Here is a 23,327-nt window from a genome sequence, read left to right as displayed (position 1 = left end):
TTATTTTTAAAGATCTCCTTGTGCAAGAGAAAAAGCTCCATGTTGCTGTAGTTTGAAATTGTAAAAATGCTTAGGGTTTTATGCTGTTTGAAAGGTATTCCCCTTGTAATCATTTTCCCCATTTCCCATGTCATTTTCCTTGTCTTTCTATATAAATTTCCCTTTTAAATTTGTAAAGAAAAATCCAAACCCTACCCCTCTTCCCTAACAAGTAAAAATCAAGCCCTAATCCTACCCCTCATTATGCCCATGTAAACAAATGTATATAATGATGCATATGCAATGATTTTGCAATGTTTTTTCCCTTGAATCCCTGTTTTATATATTTATTCCCATTTTCCCTTTAAAAGTGTCCCTCCCCTAACATTTCCCCCGTGCTCCTTGTCCCCTTGAAACAGCATATAAATCAACATTTTACAAGGCAGAAACAACAGTACATTTTGGCCACTCTGCTCCTTAAACAATGTCAGAAACCGAAACCTATGAGCAGAGTGATGACCAGGCATCAGCTTCAGAGATTGAGATACAGAGGAGGCCTCATAAGGGAGGAAAGGGTGGTCATCATAGGAGAGAGGAGCCCACTTCTTTGGCAGATTTACAGGCTTGTCCTATGGCAGTTTCATGTTTCCAGTACATGTCTTGCTATGAGTTTTGCGAGAGGATCTCTCGGATTCAGCACCACAGAGAGTTGGCTCGCCTGTTTGTTTTACACTTGCATGATGGACATGTCAACCTTGCCGGGGTGGACTTTACATTGACACCCGAGGTGATTTCACAGGCCACAGGGATACCAAATGTCGGAGAGGTATGGAATAAGCGCAAGGTGTTGGATAGTGTTCATTTTGAGCCTTTTGTTAGACCAGCACTCATGAGACACTTGACAGGAGTGTTTCCCTTCAGATTTCTCAGGAGTGAGTATGCTCCCATGATGAGGCTCATCATGCTCTATTTTACCTGTGAGGGCAGATTTTCACAGGTATATTCATACCATATTCGCCTCTTGATGCACTTCACACGGGTACGGATGATGAACATCCGTGTTTTCTTCTATCAGAACATTGAGAGGATGGTGTCCATGATGCAGAGGAAGAGCCCGGCATAGCAGTATAGGAGCCTTTACCATTATGGTTTGATTCAGCTTGTAGTATTACATCAGTTGGCTCAGCAGGGCATCTCATGGGAGGAGTTCATCTCTCGTGAGCTTTTCACAGTACCACCACTGCCACATCCTGAGGTTATTCATGAGGAGGGAGGATCATCACAGCAGCATGACATCCCCGTCACTAGACATGTCAGCTCCTCACCATTGGTTACTTATCAGAGAGGCCAGAGGGCCTTATTTGCAGCCGCTCGGCGAGTACTTTCTCCACAGCATGTGGAAGGGGTCTCGCCTTCTTCATCGGCTCAGTGAGTGTTATCTCCACATCAGGTGGAAGGGGCCTCGCTTTCTTTAGCAGCACAGGTACCAGGGAGGGGCAAACAGCCCAAGGTTGATGAGGGACCATCAGGTGTTCCGGATATAGAGCTTATTGATCTTGATGTCAGTTCTCCTAGCCGAGAGTCAAAGGAGATCATTCAGCACCTTAGAGCTGAAAATGATGCATTGCAGAGGAGGTTAGAGGGGGCACAATGGACAATTTCATACCTCGAGCAGCGCAACAAACAGTTGGAGGATGAACAAGCTCTTGATGAGTTGTGGAGGATTCGTAGTGATCGCAATTTGAACCGGAGAAGACCCGGTGATCTATTGCCCGCTGACCGAGAGTCCATGCTCATCCGGGTAAATGCACACTTGGAGAGGCTGTTGGCTAAGGCCAACCAAGAGAAGAAATTGCTGAGGAACATGAGGAACCATTATTGGGCAAGAATGTACGTGTGCAAGGCAAAGATGAAGATGTTCCAAAGGCGGTTGGCCAAGGCACAAAAAAGGAGAAAGAGGCCCGATCCCCTCCATATCTTGGCCGAGGCTTCACTGAAGGACCAAGGCACTAAATAGCCCAGCCACAGCACAAATCCCAAGAAATTTTGAACATTTTGGGTCAATTTTGATTTTTCAGGCAATTTACAGGTTTTTGTCCATTAACGGGTCTCACCCCCCGCGCGACCCTTCATCCCGACAACTCCATTTTGCAAAAACTCAGCATTCTCAAATTTGTCATGAGAAGTTACATATGCTCATCAATGGACTTGAGATTTTATGAAGTTTTGGGCCTCCAGAAAGTCAAAAAAGGAGCAAAAAATGACTTTCTGCCACATTTTTGAGACACAGAAAGCAGTCTTGGGAGATTGCAATTTTGGAGGGGCAAATGACCACCAAATGCAATTTTGGGTTGGAAAGTAGACTCACAGACCTTTCCAACAAGCCTACTCTTGCTCAATTTGGACACCTGGAAGTGCCCCAAAAGTGGTCCCAAAGGCGCGCGACCCGTCAGGCAGAGGCGCGTGACCCGTCAGGCAAACTTCTCCAAATTTCAGTGTACAGCTCAGAAAAACGCAGTTTGACCCTGTTTGACTTTTTGGGGTGGATTATTATGCTCTTTGATGTAATTAATGTACTTTTATGACACTTTTACACTTATGTACCTCTTTTAGAAGATTTATTCATGAAAAGGGTGAAAATTAAATGAATGAATTGGTTTCCTAGCTTATAGAGGCAAGTTGTTTTGACTGCCTAGTTTTTAGTGCTTAGTTTAGAAGTGGTTGAAACAACTCCTAGGATAGTGAGCTCGACCCATGGAGGCAGGGAAAGAGGTTAGATGATCTATATTATGTACTTTCTTGCTCATTTTCATGGTTGGACTCTTGAGGGAGAAGCTCTTATTGTATTACTCACTGTATCTCTGCAATTTTTGGCAAAGGAAGACCAGGGTTTTGCAGTCCTTTTTGGGATTCTTGTGGTCACATGTATTGATGGTGTGTTTCTCTTTGTACTTGTAAGTGTGTTATGTGAATCATTTCCTTACTTTTCCTTCTGCAAATTAGGCAAATGAAGTGTTAAAGTAGAATTCATGATTGTCATGCTCTGCTTTTAAGTTTGCTTGATGTCAATGTTTTCAACTGTTTAAGGGGAATTCAAGGTTATTGCTTGCTCTCCTTAACTCCTCACCAGTCATTCTCATCCATCCATCTCTATTAAAGGCATCAATACTGTTTCCTACCTCGCCCCAAAGAACCCCCTGCGAAAACTGTGTCCAATCCCCGCACCTAAAATTGCCATTCCCCAATTTTCCACCAAAAACCCTAAAAATCCCAAATCAACCCTTTTGATCAGTTTACTAGCCTAAAATCAGTGTTACCCTATTGGTTATCTCGCCCATTGAAGATCTTTATCGAGATAGACCGGAGAGAGCCCTTTCCTGCCCTGTAGGGCTAGCTACGAGGCTAAGTGGTTTGATGTTGCCTTGAGGTTTACCTTTCTCAGCCTGAGGTGAAATTTCAAGCGCTAACAGACACAATGGGGGAATGTGGACTCAGGTGGGAAAAATGATGAATGGGGTAATAATGAATGGAAAGAGGGTAATATAAGGGATAAGGGAGCGTGACCACACGACCAAAATCGATGTTTCCCATGAAATACCATCCCCAGAGCCAAATGGTTAGTAAAAGAGATCCCATGGGACTAGAATCCAAGGTTAATACCTAAAAGGGGTCTAGGGACAAGAGCACAAACCTAGCCCATTCTTTCCGCCGAATCCCCCCATTAATCCATGCCCAGAAGTGTCCATGATAAACAAACTACAATACTCAATTTCCAAATGACAAGGCATACCTTTAGGTTCAGGAGGCCCACCTTCAAACATACAATCATGGAAAATGGGTGAGGGACCACATGGCTGGCTCAGGTGGCAGAGAAATGGCACAATAAGCTAGCTAGTGGCTGCTAGCCGCCGACTGAGGACCATCTTGGAGAACAAAAATTCTCCTAGGGATATTACCCACAAAATGGTGGGTAACAACCACAGGTCCGCACATGCCACCTTGAAGGATTGTTTTACTCACATGTTGAGGCATATTGTTGGATAAAAGGAGTGTTATCCCTTCTTTTCATGGAGATTGTTGAGTATGATTGATATTCCTATGTTGAGGCCTTGTACCATGGATTGCCTTGCTTGATTTGAGGTTCATGTTCATATTTGGAGCCTTTTGTATTGATTATGGATTGAACGTCCTCTTTGAAATCTTATTCCTACTAATTTTTGTGGGGTTGTGATTTGGGTCATATTCTAATATTGAGGATGCCCACCTTGGAAGATCTATATATCTAGTATTGGAGGCTTTTAGTTGATCATTACAATCTTTCCCATGCCATGGACAGGGATGAGATCTATGAGGTTCCAGGCCCTAGATCTAGAGTCTTTTTGGATATTTTGAGGGCATCCTAGCTTAAGGAGTAGTTAGCTTTTGACAGAGTGCCTAGATTTCTACTTGATTAGGCCATTAGATGTAGAGTGGTTGTGGTATTTCCAAAATGTGGCGATAATAATTTTTTTGACAAAATTGATGTAGTTACAATGCCTTCAAAATCTAATGCTGGAAATTTCTCACTTCATTTTGACCACTCTTTTTAGTAGACTGTCACCTTTATTACTTGAATGCTTTGGTTATATTGGGAGATCATGATTGCTATATGCTCATGGTGGGGAGCACCCTAGCTCATCAGGTCACATGGCACACATTTTTATGCCATATTGATAGGACATTTCACTTTGGAGAACTTTATGGAGGTTGTTGCATAACCAACTCCTTATTTTGTTATTATTGACTTGCCTTGTGGAGTTTGTTATATGATAGTATTATTCTATTCTATTGTATTATTCTTTTGAGTAGCCCCTCACCTTTACAAACTAGTTTTCTATAATATTGTGTATTTTCTTGGTGGTGTGTGTTTGCGGACCTTCATTGAGCTCATATTGGTTGACCTAAGCCATTAGAACAACCATAGGACCCTTTGAACTCAAATTTGGAAATTACCTTTAAATCCATCATAAACCCTAAATGGTTGATCCTTTTCATTGATGGTGAAGGGGGTTCTTGACTTGGTTTGATTGCGCCATTAGATCCCTATGATTTACCAAGGAACCCTCCCTTGTGTTAGATTGTGTCCGTTACTAAAACAAGTGGAGTAGTTGCTATGATGATAATGGTGACGTGTTGATTTGGGTAGCATTGGATGTGCTCTAGCCATGAAAATTGGTGGAAAGGCTAAAGCACATGAGATCTCCAAGACCCAAAAAGGGTTTGGGCAGATTCTAACCGGTTTGGGAGATATTAAAATAATTAATATTTTTAATGGAGTTCGTAAGTCTAAACTTAGGAAAAATAAAATATTAATGCGTATTAATATAAAACTGGGTTAGAATGTTCCAAAAGTTATGGATCAAGCCAAATCTAATCTTAGCCGTTGATTAGAGATTTAATCTCAGCCATTGATGGACCAACAAGAAAAGTAGAAGAGGAGGCTTGCGGGTCAGTTGGAGAACCAATGTTGCAGGAAGCGTCCCCCCCGGTTCCAAGGCCCGAAGCACATCCCATGCGGATGCGTCCAGGAAGCGTCCCCGGAAGTGTGCTTCCGCCTGTTTTGGACACTTCCTGGAAATTTTGGAAGTTTTCCTCCGAAGCACGCTTCCTATGGCGCTTCAGCAGTACGAAGCGTGGCGCTTTGGAGGGCGAAGCGTACGCTTCCGGAAAAGCGCCGCACTGTTTAGAAAATCGTTTTTTTTTCCAATTTTTTTTTTTTTTAATTTTAGGTGAGTTTGCTTGTTGGGGGTGGGTCCACCTTGGGTTAGGGTGAGGAATGAAGGAAAAAAAAATATAAAAAATATATAAATATAGCAGATGCTCCCTCATGGTAATGTTAAATTCTTAAAGTAAAAGTGACATTCTCTTTTATTTTTCATTTTCATCCTTTTACTTAAATTTTTAACATTACCATGAAATGATTTGGGATGTTTGAGAGTGGTTCCAACCTCATTGGACTTCATATGGAGAAAATAGAATTTCATATCCTATTCAAAATTCAGCAGACTTAACAGTTTTCAGGAATTCAGGATCAATGGGATTGTGGCATTTCATTAGATTATATCAAGTATGAAGGTATGCGATTAGAATTTAATCAAGAGCACCAAGCCCTATATGTACCCTAGTGTTGGTGGTGTTAATTGTTGAACTCCTTTGTCATGCGACACACCCTTAGCAAAAAAATTACCTTTCATTCAAGTCAAAATCATCGATCAAGCATGTTAAGCTTTTTCTACCATATTTTAAGTCTTGAATTAGGTAGTTTGATCAAAATTGGGCAATGTTGACTAATATCCCTAGACAATTGAGGTAGAGGCAAAGGCTAGACAAGAGGAGAAGAATCTAGATTCTAGATAGTTGATGCATCGAAATGGTTGATGCTCGAATAATTAATCATTAATGTACAATGGATGTTATATCTATCTTGTTTTATGCAAAAATATGCATGTTTTCATTTCTTCTACAACTAATTTGGTATTTGGGATGTTTCTTTTGAGTATAAATGCAAATATATATATATATATATATATATATATATATATATATATAGCAGATGCTTCGCTTCCTAAATTTTTGGAAAATGACGCTTCCGTGTCCCCACTTCCAAAAAACGTCCTCGCTTCATCCCCGCTTCGCTTCCTAGATTTTTGGAAAATGACGCTTCCGCGTCCCCACTTACAAAAAATGTCCTCGCTTCGTGCAACATTGTGGAGAACACACTAGAGTGATCAGTGATTCATTTTGCTAGAATGGGGTTGCTAAGCAAAAGTGAATCAGTGATCAACAACGAGGGATAGTGAATACATTGCAAAGAGGCAGAGTTAGTACCAGAGAGACAGTGCAGAGCCTGGAGAGGTTGACGCAGAGGCAGTTGGGTGCTACGCAGAGGCAGCTGGGAGTTGCGGAGAGCCAGGAGAGGCCAGCGTGGGTGACGTAGAGGGTCTAAGGGTTGATGCAGAGGTTTCAATAGCTGCGCAGAGGCTAGCAAAGCTAACACAGGGCCAAGTCGCAGCGTTGGGAGGATTTTCGTGGGATGGACTGGGTATTGGTGAGACAGGAAGGGTGACACAGTTCCTATCAGAGTGACACAGAGCAGTGGAAGCTGCAATTGTTGCTATGGGATCGTTCATCCGGTGATTAATCAGCCGGAATATCTGTCTCCAAGGAGAGGTACTATTGCCGATGGCATTCTCTGTTGGGTGAGCCATTTCTGGCACCCTAGTTGTATTTTGAAAACTGCATAATAATAAAACCCTTTGAATAGCTGCACTGGTTTTCCCGCATTGGGTTTTTCCGGGGACATTGGTCCAAAAATAACGGTGTCACTTGTGTGCTTGTTTTCTTTCAGTTGATGATCTGTAGATGTTGATACAATACTTGTGTTTATTTTCAGTGTTTACATGGTAAATAACTTGTTAAGTAATTAAACAAGTAGGAAGAAATAAACTAGATAATACAGGAAGAATTTCTAACGGGTTAAACTTAGAAATTCCAACATGACTCTCCCATGTTACTCGCTATCTTAGTAACCTAGTGAGGGTTTGCACTTAGGTGCAAGATTTCGCTGTAACAAGTCTTAAGGCTGAAAGATGATAGAGTTTAGATCTAGGAAACAAGTAAATGAGGTGAAATTTTAGAATTTCAATAATTGACTGATTCTCGAAATTTTGACAAATACTTTAAATCACACCTTAAATGATGAAATTGTATTCAAGACGAAAAGATATGAGATTTTCATTTCCATGAAAGATTTACGATTTTGGAGATATCTATTAGTTGCAATACATAACAGTGTGGAAAAAGTCGCGATAAAATCGGCGAAGTTCAATTTTTTGGTGACTTTTTGGAAAACGAAAAAATCAGGATTTTATCACAAAAGTCGGGATAAAATTGGGAGTTTTTCCAAAAAATCGGGAGTGAGGTAGTTTCTTTAACGACTTTTTATTTTTTTTGGAAAAAATCAGGATAAAATTGGGACTTTTTTTCCAAAAAAACGTGAGGTAGTTTCTTTACTGACTTTTTAAAATTAAAAAAAAAATGAATATTTTTTTATTTTTTAAATTTTGCTGACTTTTTCAAAAACCCCCAAACTTTAACGACTTTTTCAATTTCTGGACCCTTGCCGATTTAATCCCGACTTTGACTTTTTCCACAGTGATATATAGGTCTATTGTATAATTAACTTCCTTATAAGTACTTAATGACTTGTCGATGAACCCAAAAGTAATGACAACTAGCTTCATAAGTAGAGTAACTAACTTGGAACTGTCCAACCTTATATCCATGTATGCAGGATGTCTACATAACATTAATCTGAATGGAAGGAATTAAGCATTGCTACTTTCCAAATGAATGAAAAACAATTTTGAAAGCGTTGAGTCCTCTTCAAGGTACTTTATTTAGAATATAATTAAATCAACAAAATCAAGTTTCTATTCATTACCTTTCAAAATAATAGTGGTGAGCCTTGCTGGTTATGAAATAGATACCTGACTTAAGCGTCAACAACATAGGGTTAAAATTTAGTTTTAGAAATAACTTGGGGTTTGCATAATTCATCTTCACATTGGTTTCTAATGACTTAAGAAATTGTTGCTTCACTACCTCTTGCTCATGGTTTGATGAAAGCTAGAATAGAAAAGATCAATCATGTAAATTGTAATGCTCATGATCTACTGAAAAGTTGAGTCATGTATGAACATTCATCCTTTTTTTTCTTGAGATAATATAACACTTTTTATCAGTTTCTAGTTAATTTATATTTATATTGCTTTGTTTATGGTGCAGGCAAAAATGTTTAATGATGAAAGCAGTGAGTTTGATGTACTTGTGGCAAGTGATGCTGTGGGAATGGGTCTCAACCTCAATATTCGTCGAATAATATTTTCAAAATTGGAGAAATTTGATGGTGTAGAGATGCGCAAGCTTACAATACCAGAGATAAAGCAAATAGCAGGTTTGGCAATAGTGGTCTTATTTCATACTTGTATAGTCACTGTATGCTTTATGATATTATTGAGTGGATGGTTGTGATATTGGGGCCATTTTGTTGAGAATTGCTTGTTTGTTTCATTTGCTGCGATTGTTTTTTCCATCATTCTTCGATTACAGAGAGAGAGAGAGAGAGAGAGGGAGAGAGAGAGAGACTTCAATAGCTTATATACAATAATGGACATTGCTGCTGATATGGGGGATGTGATTCGTCATAATAGTGATAAATGGATACTACTAGACCACTACCAATGAAAGTTTCTTTTCTAATACAATACATTTTGTTCCATATAGTTTTATATTAATTGTTTCTAGATTACTACGAATTACAACTGTTTCCTAAGTCATGGGATTGGGTAGAGCAGAAAGGTAGGGTGATGTGAGTTGAACTCAACATTCATTATGGAATTGAACGCTGAATACAGGGGTTGTGATAATGAGTAGATAGGAATGAGATGGTTGAAAGAAGGCCTAGTAGCTTCTAGAAAACTTATATTCCCCCAGGTTGTTCCAAATGGGGTGGGAGTGGTGGGGTTGGAGGAGTAGGAAATGGGCATGTTTCTCTATAAGAAACGATTCTCAAGAAGAATTTTCTTGTGATATAGATTAAGACATATGTTGGGCTTGTTTGGGCATGAAAAATACTCGATTTTATAATGGATCACAAGCACAAACGATTTCCCAAGTCTTAGACTGTGCTTATCATAACACATAATAGTATCTGGTTACCATCTCAATTGTAGAATAAAAGTTCCACGAGTTTGTATTCATGGTTTTGATATCCTGCCTTTTAATGTGGAGGTAATCAGAATTGTTATTCATACGCTTGGGATGGTTGTTGAGCCATTAATATCTTGGTTGCAGGCAGGGCAGGGAGATATGGCTCAATGTTTCCAAATGGGGAAGTCACATGCATGTCAGGCTACGATCTTCCTTTACTTCACTCCTCACTGAATGCTCCCTCACCTTTCTTGGAGGTGATTTTCTTGTCTTAATTTCTATTTGTAATGTTAGATTGTAGGTTATCAAATTATTGCATGGGGATTATGTTAATTTTAGATAACAATGGTATGTTCTATGCTTAGCACAATTTACTTCAATGTTCTTTAGCAGCCCAATAACAATATCCAATTAATTCCAGTAGCAATCACAGTAACCATTAGTCACATTGACAGTAAATGCAGATAGAACATAAAACAACTGTAGAAGACAAACCAAGACAAGAGGACACCAGATTTGGCAGATGCCAGGGAAAAACCCTTTGATCAAATCTTCTTATTATTATTCAATAGTTCAGCAGAGAGAGAGTACAAAAGTCAAATAGACTAGCTCAATACAAAGTCAAATCAGCCCTGTCAAATTCTGCAGTCAACTGCAGTCAAACTTCAGCCCTAACCAGATTGTCAACGCTGGTCAAAATAACAGCAAATCTTCCTCAAAGCAGCTCGGTCTTCCTTGGTCAAGCTCGGCCTGATCAGGGGGATAAATTCAGCCCAAAACAGCTTGGTCAAACTCGGTGAAAGGAGAGAGAAAAGTGCAGTAATTTTCTGCGGTCAAACAACAGTCAAACCTGAAGTCAATGCAGGTCAACCAGCGCAGAATTCCTCTATTTTTGTGCCCAGCAATGTGGCCTAGAGAGACCGAAATTATGCCCTCAAAACCGAAGTCAAAACAAGTCAAAATCCTCTTGGTCAACACTGGTCAAAATTGCTCCTGAGATCTGAAATTTGGCCTGTAATTTTGTGCCCAGAAAATCGTCCTCCTTGCCACACGTGTGAGAGAGAGAGAGGGGCTGCCCAAGCTGTATGAATCAATCTGATGAAGAGAGAGAAGCAATGTGTGAGTGAATGATGTTCAAATGAGGTGTGAGGTCTCTTCTATTTATACACATCGTCGTGGGTGAAGAGATGCATCCATTGGGTTTCTTGAGCCTACATTAAGCTGAGGCCAACCTGGAAAATTTGCACATGTGTGGTCGTAAATTCAAAATGTCACTTTTGCTTGTCCGAATGAGATGATATTTATATCAATCTTGGACCTCTTGAAAAGAGGAGTCCAATGCAATCATCATCTCCATCAAATGAGTTGTCCCAAGGTGGAATTTGGCCCTAGTTTCCAATTTTAACACTCCCTCTCAACTAGCTAGAATTCTACTTGCCAATCCATTTGTCATCATCATGCCATCCTGTCGTCATGTACCATCTCTGTCATTTCTACTCTGCTCTGCTGAACCATAAAGTAATAATGTAGAAGAATTGATCGAGAGTGAGTCACATGACCTTACCACTCTCCACTGACAAAAGTCAGTCTAGAGGTAGAACCTCAAATGATCCCAGATCAAGCTGATGAACACCATGCATCCTATTCATAGGGAGCACGACAATACACGATGCGTCCATCGGTAGTGCTATGGTCCCTAACCACTTTTCCCAACTCATTGGCTAGGTGAGAGGTACTTCTCATGAGTCCAGACTCCATGGGTAGGATGCATGTTGGGGCATCGGCTGGAGACGGTGAACCATTCACCGTACATACATGTATCCGCAATCCTAGGGGAAGGTGAACCAGTCACCCTACACACATGTCAACCATCATGGGGTATCACAGGTAAAGGTGAACCACTCTACCTTGTACATAGCGCACCACTATGGGAAGGTGAACTACTCACCCTATGGTCGCTCATAGCTCCAAGAAGTACCCCAAGCCCCTAGGAGCTCCCAGGGCTCACTGTCCAACTCATGCAGGACCCTCAGAGGAGGGTCTTTCCACAACTCCAAGTCCCTCTCGGAAGGCTAAGAATTTGACCTTCCCTAAGGGCTTCGTGAGAATGCCTGTGACTTGTTCATTCGTCCTGATGTGTTGGAGCCTTATTGCTCCCCTTGTACCATATCCCGAATAAAGTGGTACCTGATATCAATGTGCTTTGAGCGGTCGTAGAACACGAGATTTTTTGAAAGGCTAATCCCACTTTGGTTGTCACAAAAGATCATGGTGGTATCTAGCACGTGCTCAAATAGCTCACTGAAGAGTTTCCTCAACCAAACAACTTCATAACAGGCCATACTAGCAGCAATGTATTTGGCCTCGATGGTGCTTAGTGCAACCAATTTCTGCTTCCTACTCATCCAAGATATTGAAGCAGACCCCAAGGAGAAGCAACACCCAGATGTGCTCTTACGATTCACAACACTACCAACCCAGTCAACATCAGTATATTCATGTAGCCTAAAATTCCTGGCAGTTTATCTCAAACCATAGTTGATTGTGCCATGGAGATATGTTAAGAGATTCTTGGCAACAATCCAATGTATGTGATGAGCCTCGACCATAAATTGAGTCAATGTATTCTTAGCAAAGCATATGTCTAGATAGGAGTTTACCAAGAACATCAGGGCCCCACAAGTTGTCGATACTTGAAAGCATTTGCCAATGCGGGCCCAACAACACTTCCACATAGCTTCTTGAAGTTGAGTTCCATCGAAGTAGACAAAAACTTGCATTCCACCATCCCACATCTCTCGAGTAGCTTCACAATGTCTTTCTTGAAGAAAGTGTAACTAGGTTCGGTCTTCATGACATTGTAATTATGATTTTGTAAACAAAGAAAATGAATTTATTATTATTCCTTGCTGCATGGGTTTCATGAGCAAGAGGTTTATTTTATGGATGGCTCCAATGTCAAAGAGTCAATGTCATGCTCTTCTTGAGCATATATGTAATGAATATAAGTCTACCTAGTGACTAGATTAGCCCTCCAAGACAAGCACAATCCTCTTGAAAAGAGTAGCCAACAAAATGATGAAGAAGAGCAGCTATGTCGGCCTCAAAATATATATTAATGTCAAGTCGGCTCAAATAATAGACACATCCTTTCACTGTGACATGTCGGCTTATTTATGGAGACAAAACCACTATAAATACCCTGCTGGGGTCACCACAGGAAACATAGATTCAGATTTCTCTCTGAACTTCGTATAGGTGTAGGAAGTACAAGACAATTGCAGGAAGAGTTTCAGATGTCATTCTCGGAAGCTCAGGAACTATGGATGGGTACAGTAGGGTGCATCTCGGATACCTCTGCAACTTCAGATGGCACAAAGAGTTACAGGAATCTTGGATGGAGATAATATTACAATGTTTCGGTTGGAGAAAAGGTATATGGTTCTCAGATGGATATTGCAGGAGTATATACTCTTGGCATAAGTATTACAGTGATGTGTTCACGGCATGACAGTGACAAGGATGATCTTGGTGAAAAACACAGTCATATTCTTGGTGAAGTTCTCAATGCAGTCAAGGATGATTACAGTCTCGACATGATCTCATAAGTAACATACTCTACCTCAACATACATCAAGGTGTTGTCATGATCCTATCATAGTCATGATCTCGTTCTTAATAAAGACATAGTCTCAAAGGTTATGATCTCGTAAAGGTGCAGTCATCATACAACAATGATGTAGATCTCTGTTATGCAGCAGTAATGGCCTTAATGGTGCAGCAATAATGATGATCTCAACAGTGACAAAGAAGAGGATTGATGTCTTGGTCTTGGAGTGGCATAATAGGTCAAGGATCATGGTCTTGGTATTTGTCAATTGGAATCTCTATAAGAAGAATTTTGTGTGGGTTTTCCTCTCCAAGAGGGAGAGGTTTTGGCCCTGGTAGGATGCCAACATCTTGTGTTCTTGTCTCTTTGTTTTGGTAGCTATTTGATGAACTAAAGAAGAAACACTCTAATAATAATAAGTGAAGATTGGAATAAGAAGAAAAATTGAAAACACCTCATAAATAGTTATCATGCAAGAAGAATCTAATTAACTCTAACTACCCAAGATTCTTCAACATGGTATCACAACTAAGGTGCTGAAGTCAAAGGAAGGACAACAGAAGAGACATATAAGGATCAATCTTCAAGAAGGGCATCAAAGCAAGTTGAAGAGTTAACATGCAGTCTACAACAACAAGAACTTGTGTCTCCACAAGCATCATTCAAAGACCACCAAGACTCTCATCAAGATATCTACAAAGCTATGAAACTCAAAGGACCTCAAAATAAAGATCTCATTATCTTGGAAAAGATTGAAGCAATCCTGACCTACTCTACAAAAGAAGGCAGAACATATTGAAGGCAAGAAGGCATTGTCATCTTCAAGGTTATAATCAAGCAAGGATCATTTCCTTATCCGAGAAGAAGATCATCCAAGGAAGCAACAAATCATCCCTATCAAAACAAGCAACCTTTTCTATTAAGAAAAGGCTTTCTCATTCGAACGAAGATCATTCAAGAAGAAGCCATCATATATTTTCTTTTGTTGATTTTTTGGGTAGCATTGAATGTGCTCTAGCTCTGAAATTTTGTGGACCGGCTAGAACACATGAGATTTTCAAGACCCAGAAATCATATGGAGAATCTCCACCCAGAGTGCATGTTATTCAAATAATTAATTATTTTTAATGGTGCCTAAGTTAAAACTTAGGAAATTAAAATAATTAAAGTGAATTAATGTAAATATGGGTGAGAAGCTTCTAAGTAACGAGGATCAAGTCTAATTTAATCTTAGTCGTTAATTAGAGATTAGATCACGACCATTGATTTCTCAACAGGAAAAGTATAAAGGAAGGCTTGGGGTTAGTTGGAGAACACACACAAGGAGAGAAACACTTGAGCTAGATCGAAATTCTGGGGCATGGTTTGCTGAGAATTTTGGAGTAAGCTTCTAGTGCAGAGAGGGGCAGTTCGGGCGCGAGAGTTTCGCCCAAGGCCAAGAATACATTGCAGAAAGGCATCACAACACCAAGGAGAGACAACGCAACTGCAGGAGGGTGACGCAGAGGATGGAGGGCTGACATAGTCACATAGAGGTAGTGCTAGGGTTTATAGGAGGCAGATCAGGCATCAGTTCAGCAGATCAATTTCTTAGTCGGGAAGGCTCATTGGGAGGGTGATGCGGCTCCTAGAGGAGGTGATGCAGTTCTAGGGCAAAACTGGAAGTAGCCATCGCTGCACAACACTAGGGACAACACAGTAACTTGTGTGGTTTGTTCATCCAGTTGATGCATTCGCCCATAGTTGCAGGGGAGCGCCTCCCCCCCCCCGCGATCTCGCTCCCAATCTGTGCTCCGGGCGGGAGTGACTCGGGAGCGGGCTTCCTAGAAAAAAAATCGCTTCCTGCCTTTTTGGGAGCGTTTTGCCTTTTTTGCAATGATATTCCAAATGCAATTGTTTTTCAAAGAAATAAATAAGTTTTTAGTGGGGCAGCTTCATGATCAAGTCTATGGTCCTAGTATTGATATGCGATTCATGGTAATGTTAAATTCTTAAAGTAAAAGTGACATTCTCTTTAATCTTCATTTTCATCCTTTTACTTAAATTTTTAACATTGCTATGAAATGACTCAGGATGTTTGAGAGTGGTTTCGACCTCATTGGATTTTATTTTCATCCTTTTACTTAAATTTTTAACATTGCCATGAAATGACTCAGGATGTTTGAGAGTGGTTCCGACCTCATTGGATTTCATATGCAAAAAGTAGAACTTTAGATTTCGTTCAAAATCTAGCACACTTATCAGTTTTTCAGGATTTCAGGATTGCATTGTTTCTATTGCATTTTGTCATGTATTAGGGTATGGAACTCGTATTTAATCAAGAGCACCAATCCCTCTATGTACCTTGATGTTAGTGACATTGGTTGTCGAACTCCTCTATCATGACCCTCCTAAAATGTACGCATCACTCAAACAAAATCTTGACTTGACATGCTATACTTTTTCTATCTTATTTTAATGCTTAGAGGGTGATATTAATGACAAAGATCCCTATACAGATACAAAGGTAATGACAAAGATACCTCTGGATATTAATGCTTAGAGGGTGATATTAATGATAAAGATCCTGATTTTCCAACAAGACTAAAAAATTAGACATTTCTCGTTGTGGCAAGATGCCCAAGCATAAGCAATAGATAATAGATTTACTTGTCTTTTCTAGTTTCTAGTAGTTTTTAGAACTATTGACTCTTTCATATTTATTATGATATTTTTTTAAACAATATATGACAATTTAAGTTTGAAGTTGGCAATTATAACTCAGTAGTAATGAATTATGAATATGATGCTTCATGAAAGTTGAAAGTTGTTTCATTTCATTTTATAACATTTCATTTCATGTTAGATATTATTGTTGTAATGGTTACAAGTACAACTTTGGTGATCAATGATGATAAATGTTATATATTGAATTTTGAAGCTTGAAACATTAATATTGATGAATCATGACTCAATATGTTGTATGTTACTATGTTACTAACTTGTGGACATGGTTGATGAAGATTATAACTTCTAGATGATTGTTGTTATATGGTTCAATCTATGTTTTTTTTATGTTTTTTATATCTAATTCATCATTCTACATGTTTTTGTTGACATATATGTATCAAAATATAAAAATATAAAAATATATATATTATATAAAAAACGCTTTGGGATTCGCTCCCAAACTGGGAGCTTCTGAAAATGTCGCTCCCGCACCCGTTTTCGCTCCCGCTCCCCGCTTTCGCTCTCGCTCCCAAGTAACACTAGATTCACCAAAATATCTCTCTCCAAATAGAGGTAATTCTGCCTAGTTTATTCTCTGTTGGGTGAGCCGGATTTGGCACCCTAGTTGTATTCAGAATTCTACTTAATAATAAAACCCTCATAGCTGTTGCACTGATTTTCCCACACTGGGTTTTTTCGGGGACGTTTAGTCCAAAAATAAGTGTGTCCTTTGTGTGGTTGTCTCATTTATTTTTCAGTACTTGATCAGTATATTGGTGTAGGCTGCAGTGTATTTGCATTAATATTTTCTGAATAATTCTAAAAATAACTTGTTAAAATGAAGAACACAGGGAGGTAATGCAAGTCAATGTACTGCAGTAGGATTTTTGATTTGTTAGATTCAGAAATTTTCACATGGTATCAGAGTGCGATTGCAGATCAAGGAGGACAAAAGCCATTAGTGAAGGGACAAAGGGAAGTCTGTGTGTGAAGATAGTTGTCCCGAGAGACAACACAGTTTCAGGCCAAGAGAGTAGAGGAGGGGTGACAATCTCCAAGGGAGGCTCACGCAGAGCTTGCGTCAACCTGATTGGGTGACGCTGTTGCTGCAGAGGGCAACGCAAAATTTATCTGGAGTTGCTGGTGGGGTGCTGATTCTGTTGGTGTAGAACAATACCTAGTGGGGCAGAAGCAAAGTAGAGGGAATCAGTTCCTCAGAAGATTTCTTGCCAAGAAATCTAGATCTAGTGCTGAGCAGCAACAAAGAGAGATCAAAGAGGGGTGGTTTGACAGTGGTTGGCAGAAGGATTTCCGTGAAGGAAATCGAAATTCAGAGGGAGCTTGTTCCTTAGAAGATTTCTAGCACCAAAGAAATCCAGAGTCGAGTTTTGCTGGGGCAACAACAGAAGAGGGAGAAGAGAACCAATTCGACATTCATTTGAGAAGAGATGGCTGTTAACGGACTGAGGGATCATGGCAGGTTGGATGGAGCATCCCACTTTGTCATCTGGAAGGCCATGATCCTGGCAGTTTTGGATAAAAATAGCATCAAGGATTATGCCTTGAGGATGGTTGCTGTTTCGGATGATGCTGATCCTCTCAAGAAGTACGAGGAGGCTTAGGCAAAAGCAAAGTGCATGATCTTGGACGGGGTCAAGGATCATGTGATCCCACATATTGCTAAGAAGGACATAGCAAGGGAAATGTGGGAGGACTTGACCACATTGTACAAGGGAACTTACGTTTAACGGAAGATGTTGCTTTTGAGACAGCTGAGACAGTTTCAGATGTAAAAGGGAGAAGAAATCGATCCCTTCATTCTTAGGTTGCAAAGGATCCATGACCAGCTAACTTCCATAGGGGCTACACCAGATGCTGAATTTATGGTCAGGACTGCCCTGAATGCAGTCTCTGAAGATTGGGAAACATTTGTCCAAAGCATCTTGGGCAGGGCTTCTCTTCCTAGTTTGGAGGAGATGTGGGCAGCTCTTCGAGAGGAAGAGATCAGACGATGGACCAAGGCGAGAAGCAACAGCAAAGTGGGAATCAAGAAGGAGGAAGAGGAGGATGCGACTCTCGCATCACCGGGACAACAAGGGCAACAAAAACGGAAGGACATATCCAAAGTTAGATGCTTCAGATGTATGGTCATTTCGCCACGCAGTGCTCTTAGAAGAAGAAGGGCAAAGAAGAGAAGTCTGACTCAAAGGCTGCTCCAGCGTAAGTTGACGGAGAGGACGATGATGATTGCGCCATGAGTGCTCATGCACCTCTAGAGAAGAGGTGGGGCGATATAGAACTGTAGTTGGAGCTACAGTGAAGTGAGGGGCATCATCCTTGAGGTGCCCAAACTCTTGGATCACATACGGCTACGGGAGCCCTGAATGATAGTAGCAGAATGACGGGAGTCAGTTGGTGCGAGGGATGATAGAGCAATAGTGGCAGAGTTAGAGTGCAAAAGTCTGAAGCAACGTAGTGGAATGTGTTGAAATTTCTAAGTCTAACCTGTTAGAAATTTTCCTACACTATCTGGTTTATTTCACCTAGTTGTTTAATTACGAAACAAGTTATTTGACCATATAAATAGTGAAATAAACACAACGCTGTCTCAACCATCTACAGATCATCAACTGAAAGAAATAGACAAACACACAAGGGACATCGTTATTTTTGGACAATCGTCCCTAGAAAAACCCAACTTGGGAAAACCAGTGCAACAGTTCTGATGGTTTTGTTATGAAGTAGCTTTTCTTAAGTACAACTAGGTGCCAAACTGGCTCACCCGACAGAGAAATCTATCTGGCAATAATACCTCTCTTCGGAAGCAGATATTCTGAAAGTCTGCTCCACGAAACTCTCTCCAGCACCTCTCCGAGGCTCTGCGTCAGTCCTCCTGGCCTCTGCATCACCCTGAAACCCTCTACGTCAACCCTCTGATGCTCTATGTAGCCTTTTTGGCCCTCTGCGTCACCTCTGCAGCCTCTGCGTCATTCACGCTGGCTCTCTGGCCCTCTGCGCAGTCACGCTAGCCTCTGCTGTTGGAAAATATCGAGAGGGGGGGTGAATTAGTATTCCTTAGCAATTAGCACTTTTAAATCTTTTCAGAGCATTAGTTTACCTTCAATTATCATTAGTGTTTATGCAGTAACAATAGTGAATAAAAGAGCACAGAAGGCACAAAAATTTTAGGTGGAAAACCCCCTCTGGGTCAAAAACCACCGAACGCTTTTCTAAGAATTCTTTAATCTTCAACTCCAATTGAAAAGAAAGCTCCAACTTCCTAAAATCTAGAAAAGCATTCTTCTCCAGCTCCCACTGTATGGACGCTCCAACGGCTGAGATTCTTCAGTAGTCAACTGAGTGGATGCCACATCACCTAATGAGCTACAACTCACCCTAGCACCACCCTACCACCCTATAGAAGAATAAAAGAAGAACGGACTCTCGTACCAGGGAAAATGGTCCACTTCACAGTGATATAAAATGATGTAGAAGAAGATGACACACTAGACCATAACCCAAACTATGACACAACCACCTAATGATGATCGTAGACCTCCCAACACTGCCTCTTCAACCCTTGGCAGATAGACACTTGTACAACGTTTACAAAGATCCTTTTACAATGACTCTGTACAATGATACTTTTACAATGTCTGTATGCAGTGCTGCCCACTTGAAGACTTCATGTGGTGAACTTCTTGTTGTTGTTCTGCACCTTGATTGCTGCTCTTGTCATGCTACCCTTTCTTATTCTTTAGAACATTAGTTTATGCATTGAGTCTCTCTTGATGAATATATAATACCTGCAAAAAGTCTTCAAGGAAATACCCATGATATGATAATAGAAAAACTTACCTCATCCTGCAGAGCATATGTCAGTGCTAAACAAAAACAACAAATTAGAATACAAAGAACCTAATGCAATTAAGAGATGAACATGCATATACAGAAGATACTTACTTGTAGCTTACCTCTGCTGCATCATTTTGCTGCACCTTGCTCTTTGCTGCCTTAGAAAGTTTGGTCCTTTGCACCCCTTGACAACACTTGATCTAGTTTTTCTTTCCTTCTAGGAGCACGATATTTAATCTGATGTATCTTTGTGATTTTAGATCCCCAACATGTGATCTTCGGTCCTGTAGAAGCTCTCTGAGTTTTCTTTCCAATGCCACAGGTCTGACCCGATTTGGACTCTTCAAGACAAAGTTATGCCCAATCTCTCACAATGACCTAATTATGGACTAGTTCAGTAGAGCGAACTTGTACGATGTGCCACGTGTCACTGTTTCCTCCTTCGGCTTTGAAATTGATACACAGAAAACTACAGTCCGTGCACTATCTGCCACTTTTTACAGAATTCCAATTCTCTTCTCAGAGAGAGTTATGACGATTTTCCCAAGGTCACTTCTTTGAGATGAAATTCAGCAGCCTACAAAAACCCTAACTTCCACAGATCATATCTCCGAAAATATAGCAAACCAAGATCTGAAATTCGGTCACGACGTTCATCAGGATTGCAAATAAAATGGGTTTTAATTTCAGAATCTAAGACTTCGCAGAAATGAAGTTATAGTGAAAATGCCACAATCACTACATTTGGAGGATATATGAGATTTCTTTTTATAGAGTTGAGAGGGGCTTCTATAGAGAATGTTGGAGGGATTTGAGGAGCTTAAAAAATTATTAATTAATGACTATTCAATGACCAAAGCCAATTATGAATGCCATGCCACAACCCCATAGGGTTTAGCCCACTAACTGGGGTTACTAACTTCAAACATGAATATCTCTCAAACCGTGAAGAATTACTTGGCGTGCCATATGTCAACGGAAACATCTCGACGAGTAGAATCTATCTAGAAGATCCTTTACTCAAAATAGAGTAAGTTGTCAAGTCAAAATTCGCTTGCAAGATCAGGGTAGCCCCTGGTGCTGCTTTGGCTGACATCAATGACAACCTCAGATCATCTTTAGATCAACATCTGCGTGGCTCCTACTGGCTCTGTGTCTGCCTCTCTGCCTCTGTGCTAGTCTTTCGGCACTATCTCTGCCTCTCTGCCACTACGTTGGTTTTTCGGCACTATCTCTGCCTCTTTGCTATGCACTCACTGCCCCTCGCTGCAACTATGATCACTGATTCAATTTCTCTTAGCAAACCCTGCTCTAGAATATTGAATTGATCGATCAATTTGGTGTATCTCCAACTGACCCTCAAGCCTCCTCTTATACTTTTTCTGGTGAGTCTTCAACGACTGAGTTTATATCTCTAATCAATGACTAAGATTAGTTTTGGCTTGATCCATGTCATTTAGAACCTTCTAAACCAGTTTTATATTAATACCCATTAATATTTTTATTTTCCTAAGTTTAAACTTAGGAACCCATTAAAAATATTAATTATTTTAATATCTCCTTCACTGGGTAACCATTTTTGGGTCTTGGAGATCTCATGTGCTTTAGCCTCTCCACCAATTTTCATGGCTAGAGCAAATTCGATGCTACCCCAAATCAACACTCCCTCTTAGCGAGGAATGTGCTCTAGTAATGCTCCACCACTGAGCATCACACTGATCATCCGACACTGGTACCTGTGCTGATGCTTGGCCTTCCTGCCCAACATCCTCTGCACTGCTGCATCCTGTATTGTTGCCCATGGCTCTACCACTGCCATTGCTACATCTGTATGACAACTCCCTTTGTATCCGTGCTGTTGCTGGTCCTTTCTCCCAACACTGCATTTGCACTGCAACCCTCTCTCATCATGCTGCCTATAGCACTACCACTTCTACTGCTGCACTGCAACTCAGTTACTGAGACAATGGTAATTGATCTACCCAACCGCCGACATCCTTGTCAGGCTAGAAACCCTCCTGATGTTGAAGGTCTCTCTGCTGCTATCCTGTGCTCCCTCTTTTGCCTCTGCATTGCTGCAACAACTTTGTGCCCCTCGCAGTGCTGCAAACACCTCTGTGCCTTCCTGCATTGCTGCAACCTCCTCTGTGCCTCTCGCACTACTGCAACCTTCTCTGCGCTGTGAGGGACTACTGCACTCTAGCACTCTCTGCCGCTCCATCCGCATCCGCTTCTACCGACATCTGTCATCCTACCATTGTCACTTCAGGGCTCCCGTAGCCGGATATGATCCAAGAGTTTGGTTACCTCAAGGATCGTGCCCTTCATCTCTAGTAGTCCTCCTAACTACAGCTCGATGTTTCCCTACCTCTTCTCTAGAGGTACATGAGCGCTCATGACACAATTGTCATCCAGAACAAACAGGGTCCTGGCCTTCCAGATGACAAAGTTGGATGCTCCGTCCAACCTGTCCTGATCCCTCAATCTGTTCATTGCCATCTCTGCTCTTCTTCTCAACTCCCTCTAAGTCTCTACTTCCCTCCTGGAAGTTCTCTTCTTGACGCCTTCTAAGTCTCGATTTCCCTCCTAGAAATCCTCTCCTAGCCTCCCTCTGAGTCTCGATTTCCTTTTGGAAATCCTTCTGCCAACAGTGGAATCACATCTCTCTGATCTCCTTTTCTCCTGCAACAGTGGTTTGGATTTCTTGGCTAGAAATCCGCCTAGGTAGCGATTCCCTCTACCTTGGTTCTGTCCCATTAGGTACTGTTCTGTCTCGACAACAACAACACCCCACCAAATTCACACTCCACAATCTGCCCACAACTTCCTATGCCCCAACAACTGAAGAAACTGAGCCTCTTGGCTCTGCGCAATCTCGACAAGACTGAATCGCTCTTCTGGCCAACTGCATCACTCCTACCTGGCTGAGCAGGATGACATGGCTCTTCGTGAGCCTCTTTTGCCTTCCTCTACCTCTGCGTTGGCCTCTCTTTGGCTCGAAATGATGACACAGGCCCTTCTGCGTCACTCCTTCTCTGTTGCTTTTTGCTTAGGAACAACTTCTGTCTCTCTGGACAACTGTTTCTGCTGCAAATTCTCTGATTCCGCTGGTGCCTTGAACTTTCCTATGATCTGCAATGCTCTGATACCATGTTGAAATTTCTAAGTCTAACCCATTAGAAATTTTCCTGCAGTGTTTGGTTTATTTCACCTACTTGTTTAATTATTGAACAAGTTATTTAACCATATAAATACTGAAATAAACACAACGCAGTCTCAACCATCTACAGATCATCAATTGAAAGAAATAGACAAACACACAAGGGACACCGTTATTTTTGGACAATCGTCCCCGGAAAAACCCAACTTGGGAAAACCGATGCAACAGTTGTGAGGGTTTTATTATTAAGCAACTTTTCTTGAG

General features: G+C 40.9%; 1 protein-coding gene across 2 annotated transcripts in view; it reads left to right on the top strand.

Annotated features, from left to right (window-relative positions):
• The window catches only part of ATSUV3 (ATP-dependent RNA helicase), a 405,120-nt gene that overhangs the window by 258,722 nt on the left and 123,071 nt on the right, over positions 1 to 23,327 (top strand). For both annotated transcript variants that reach the window (XM_089432621.1, XM_089432620.1), the window contains 2 exons: positions 8,806 to 8,974; positions 9,874 to 9,986. In XM_089432621.1, coding sequence (XP_089288747.1) covers positions 8,806 to 8,974; positions 9,874 to 9,986 — 282 coding nt within the window. The remainder of the gene's footprint in view (positions 1 to 8,805; positions 8,975 to 9,873; positions 9,987 to 23,327) is intronic.

The sequence above is a fragment of the Pinus tabuliformis genome, chromosome 5_1 (assembly GCF_031772625.1).
Source record: "Pinus tabuliformis cultivar Carrire ecotype Pingquan chromosome 5_1, CPIR1, whole genome shotgun sequence".
Lineage (NCBI taxonomy): Eukaryota > Viridiplantae > Streptophyta > Pinopsida > Pinales > Pinaceae > Pinus > Pinus tabuliformis.
This window is presented reverse-complemented; position numbering and strand designations above follow the sequence as displayed.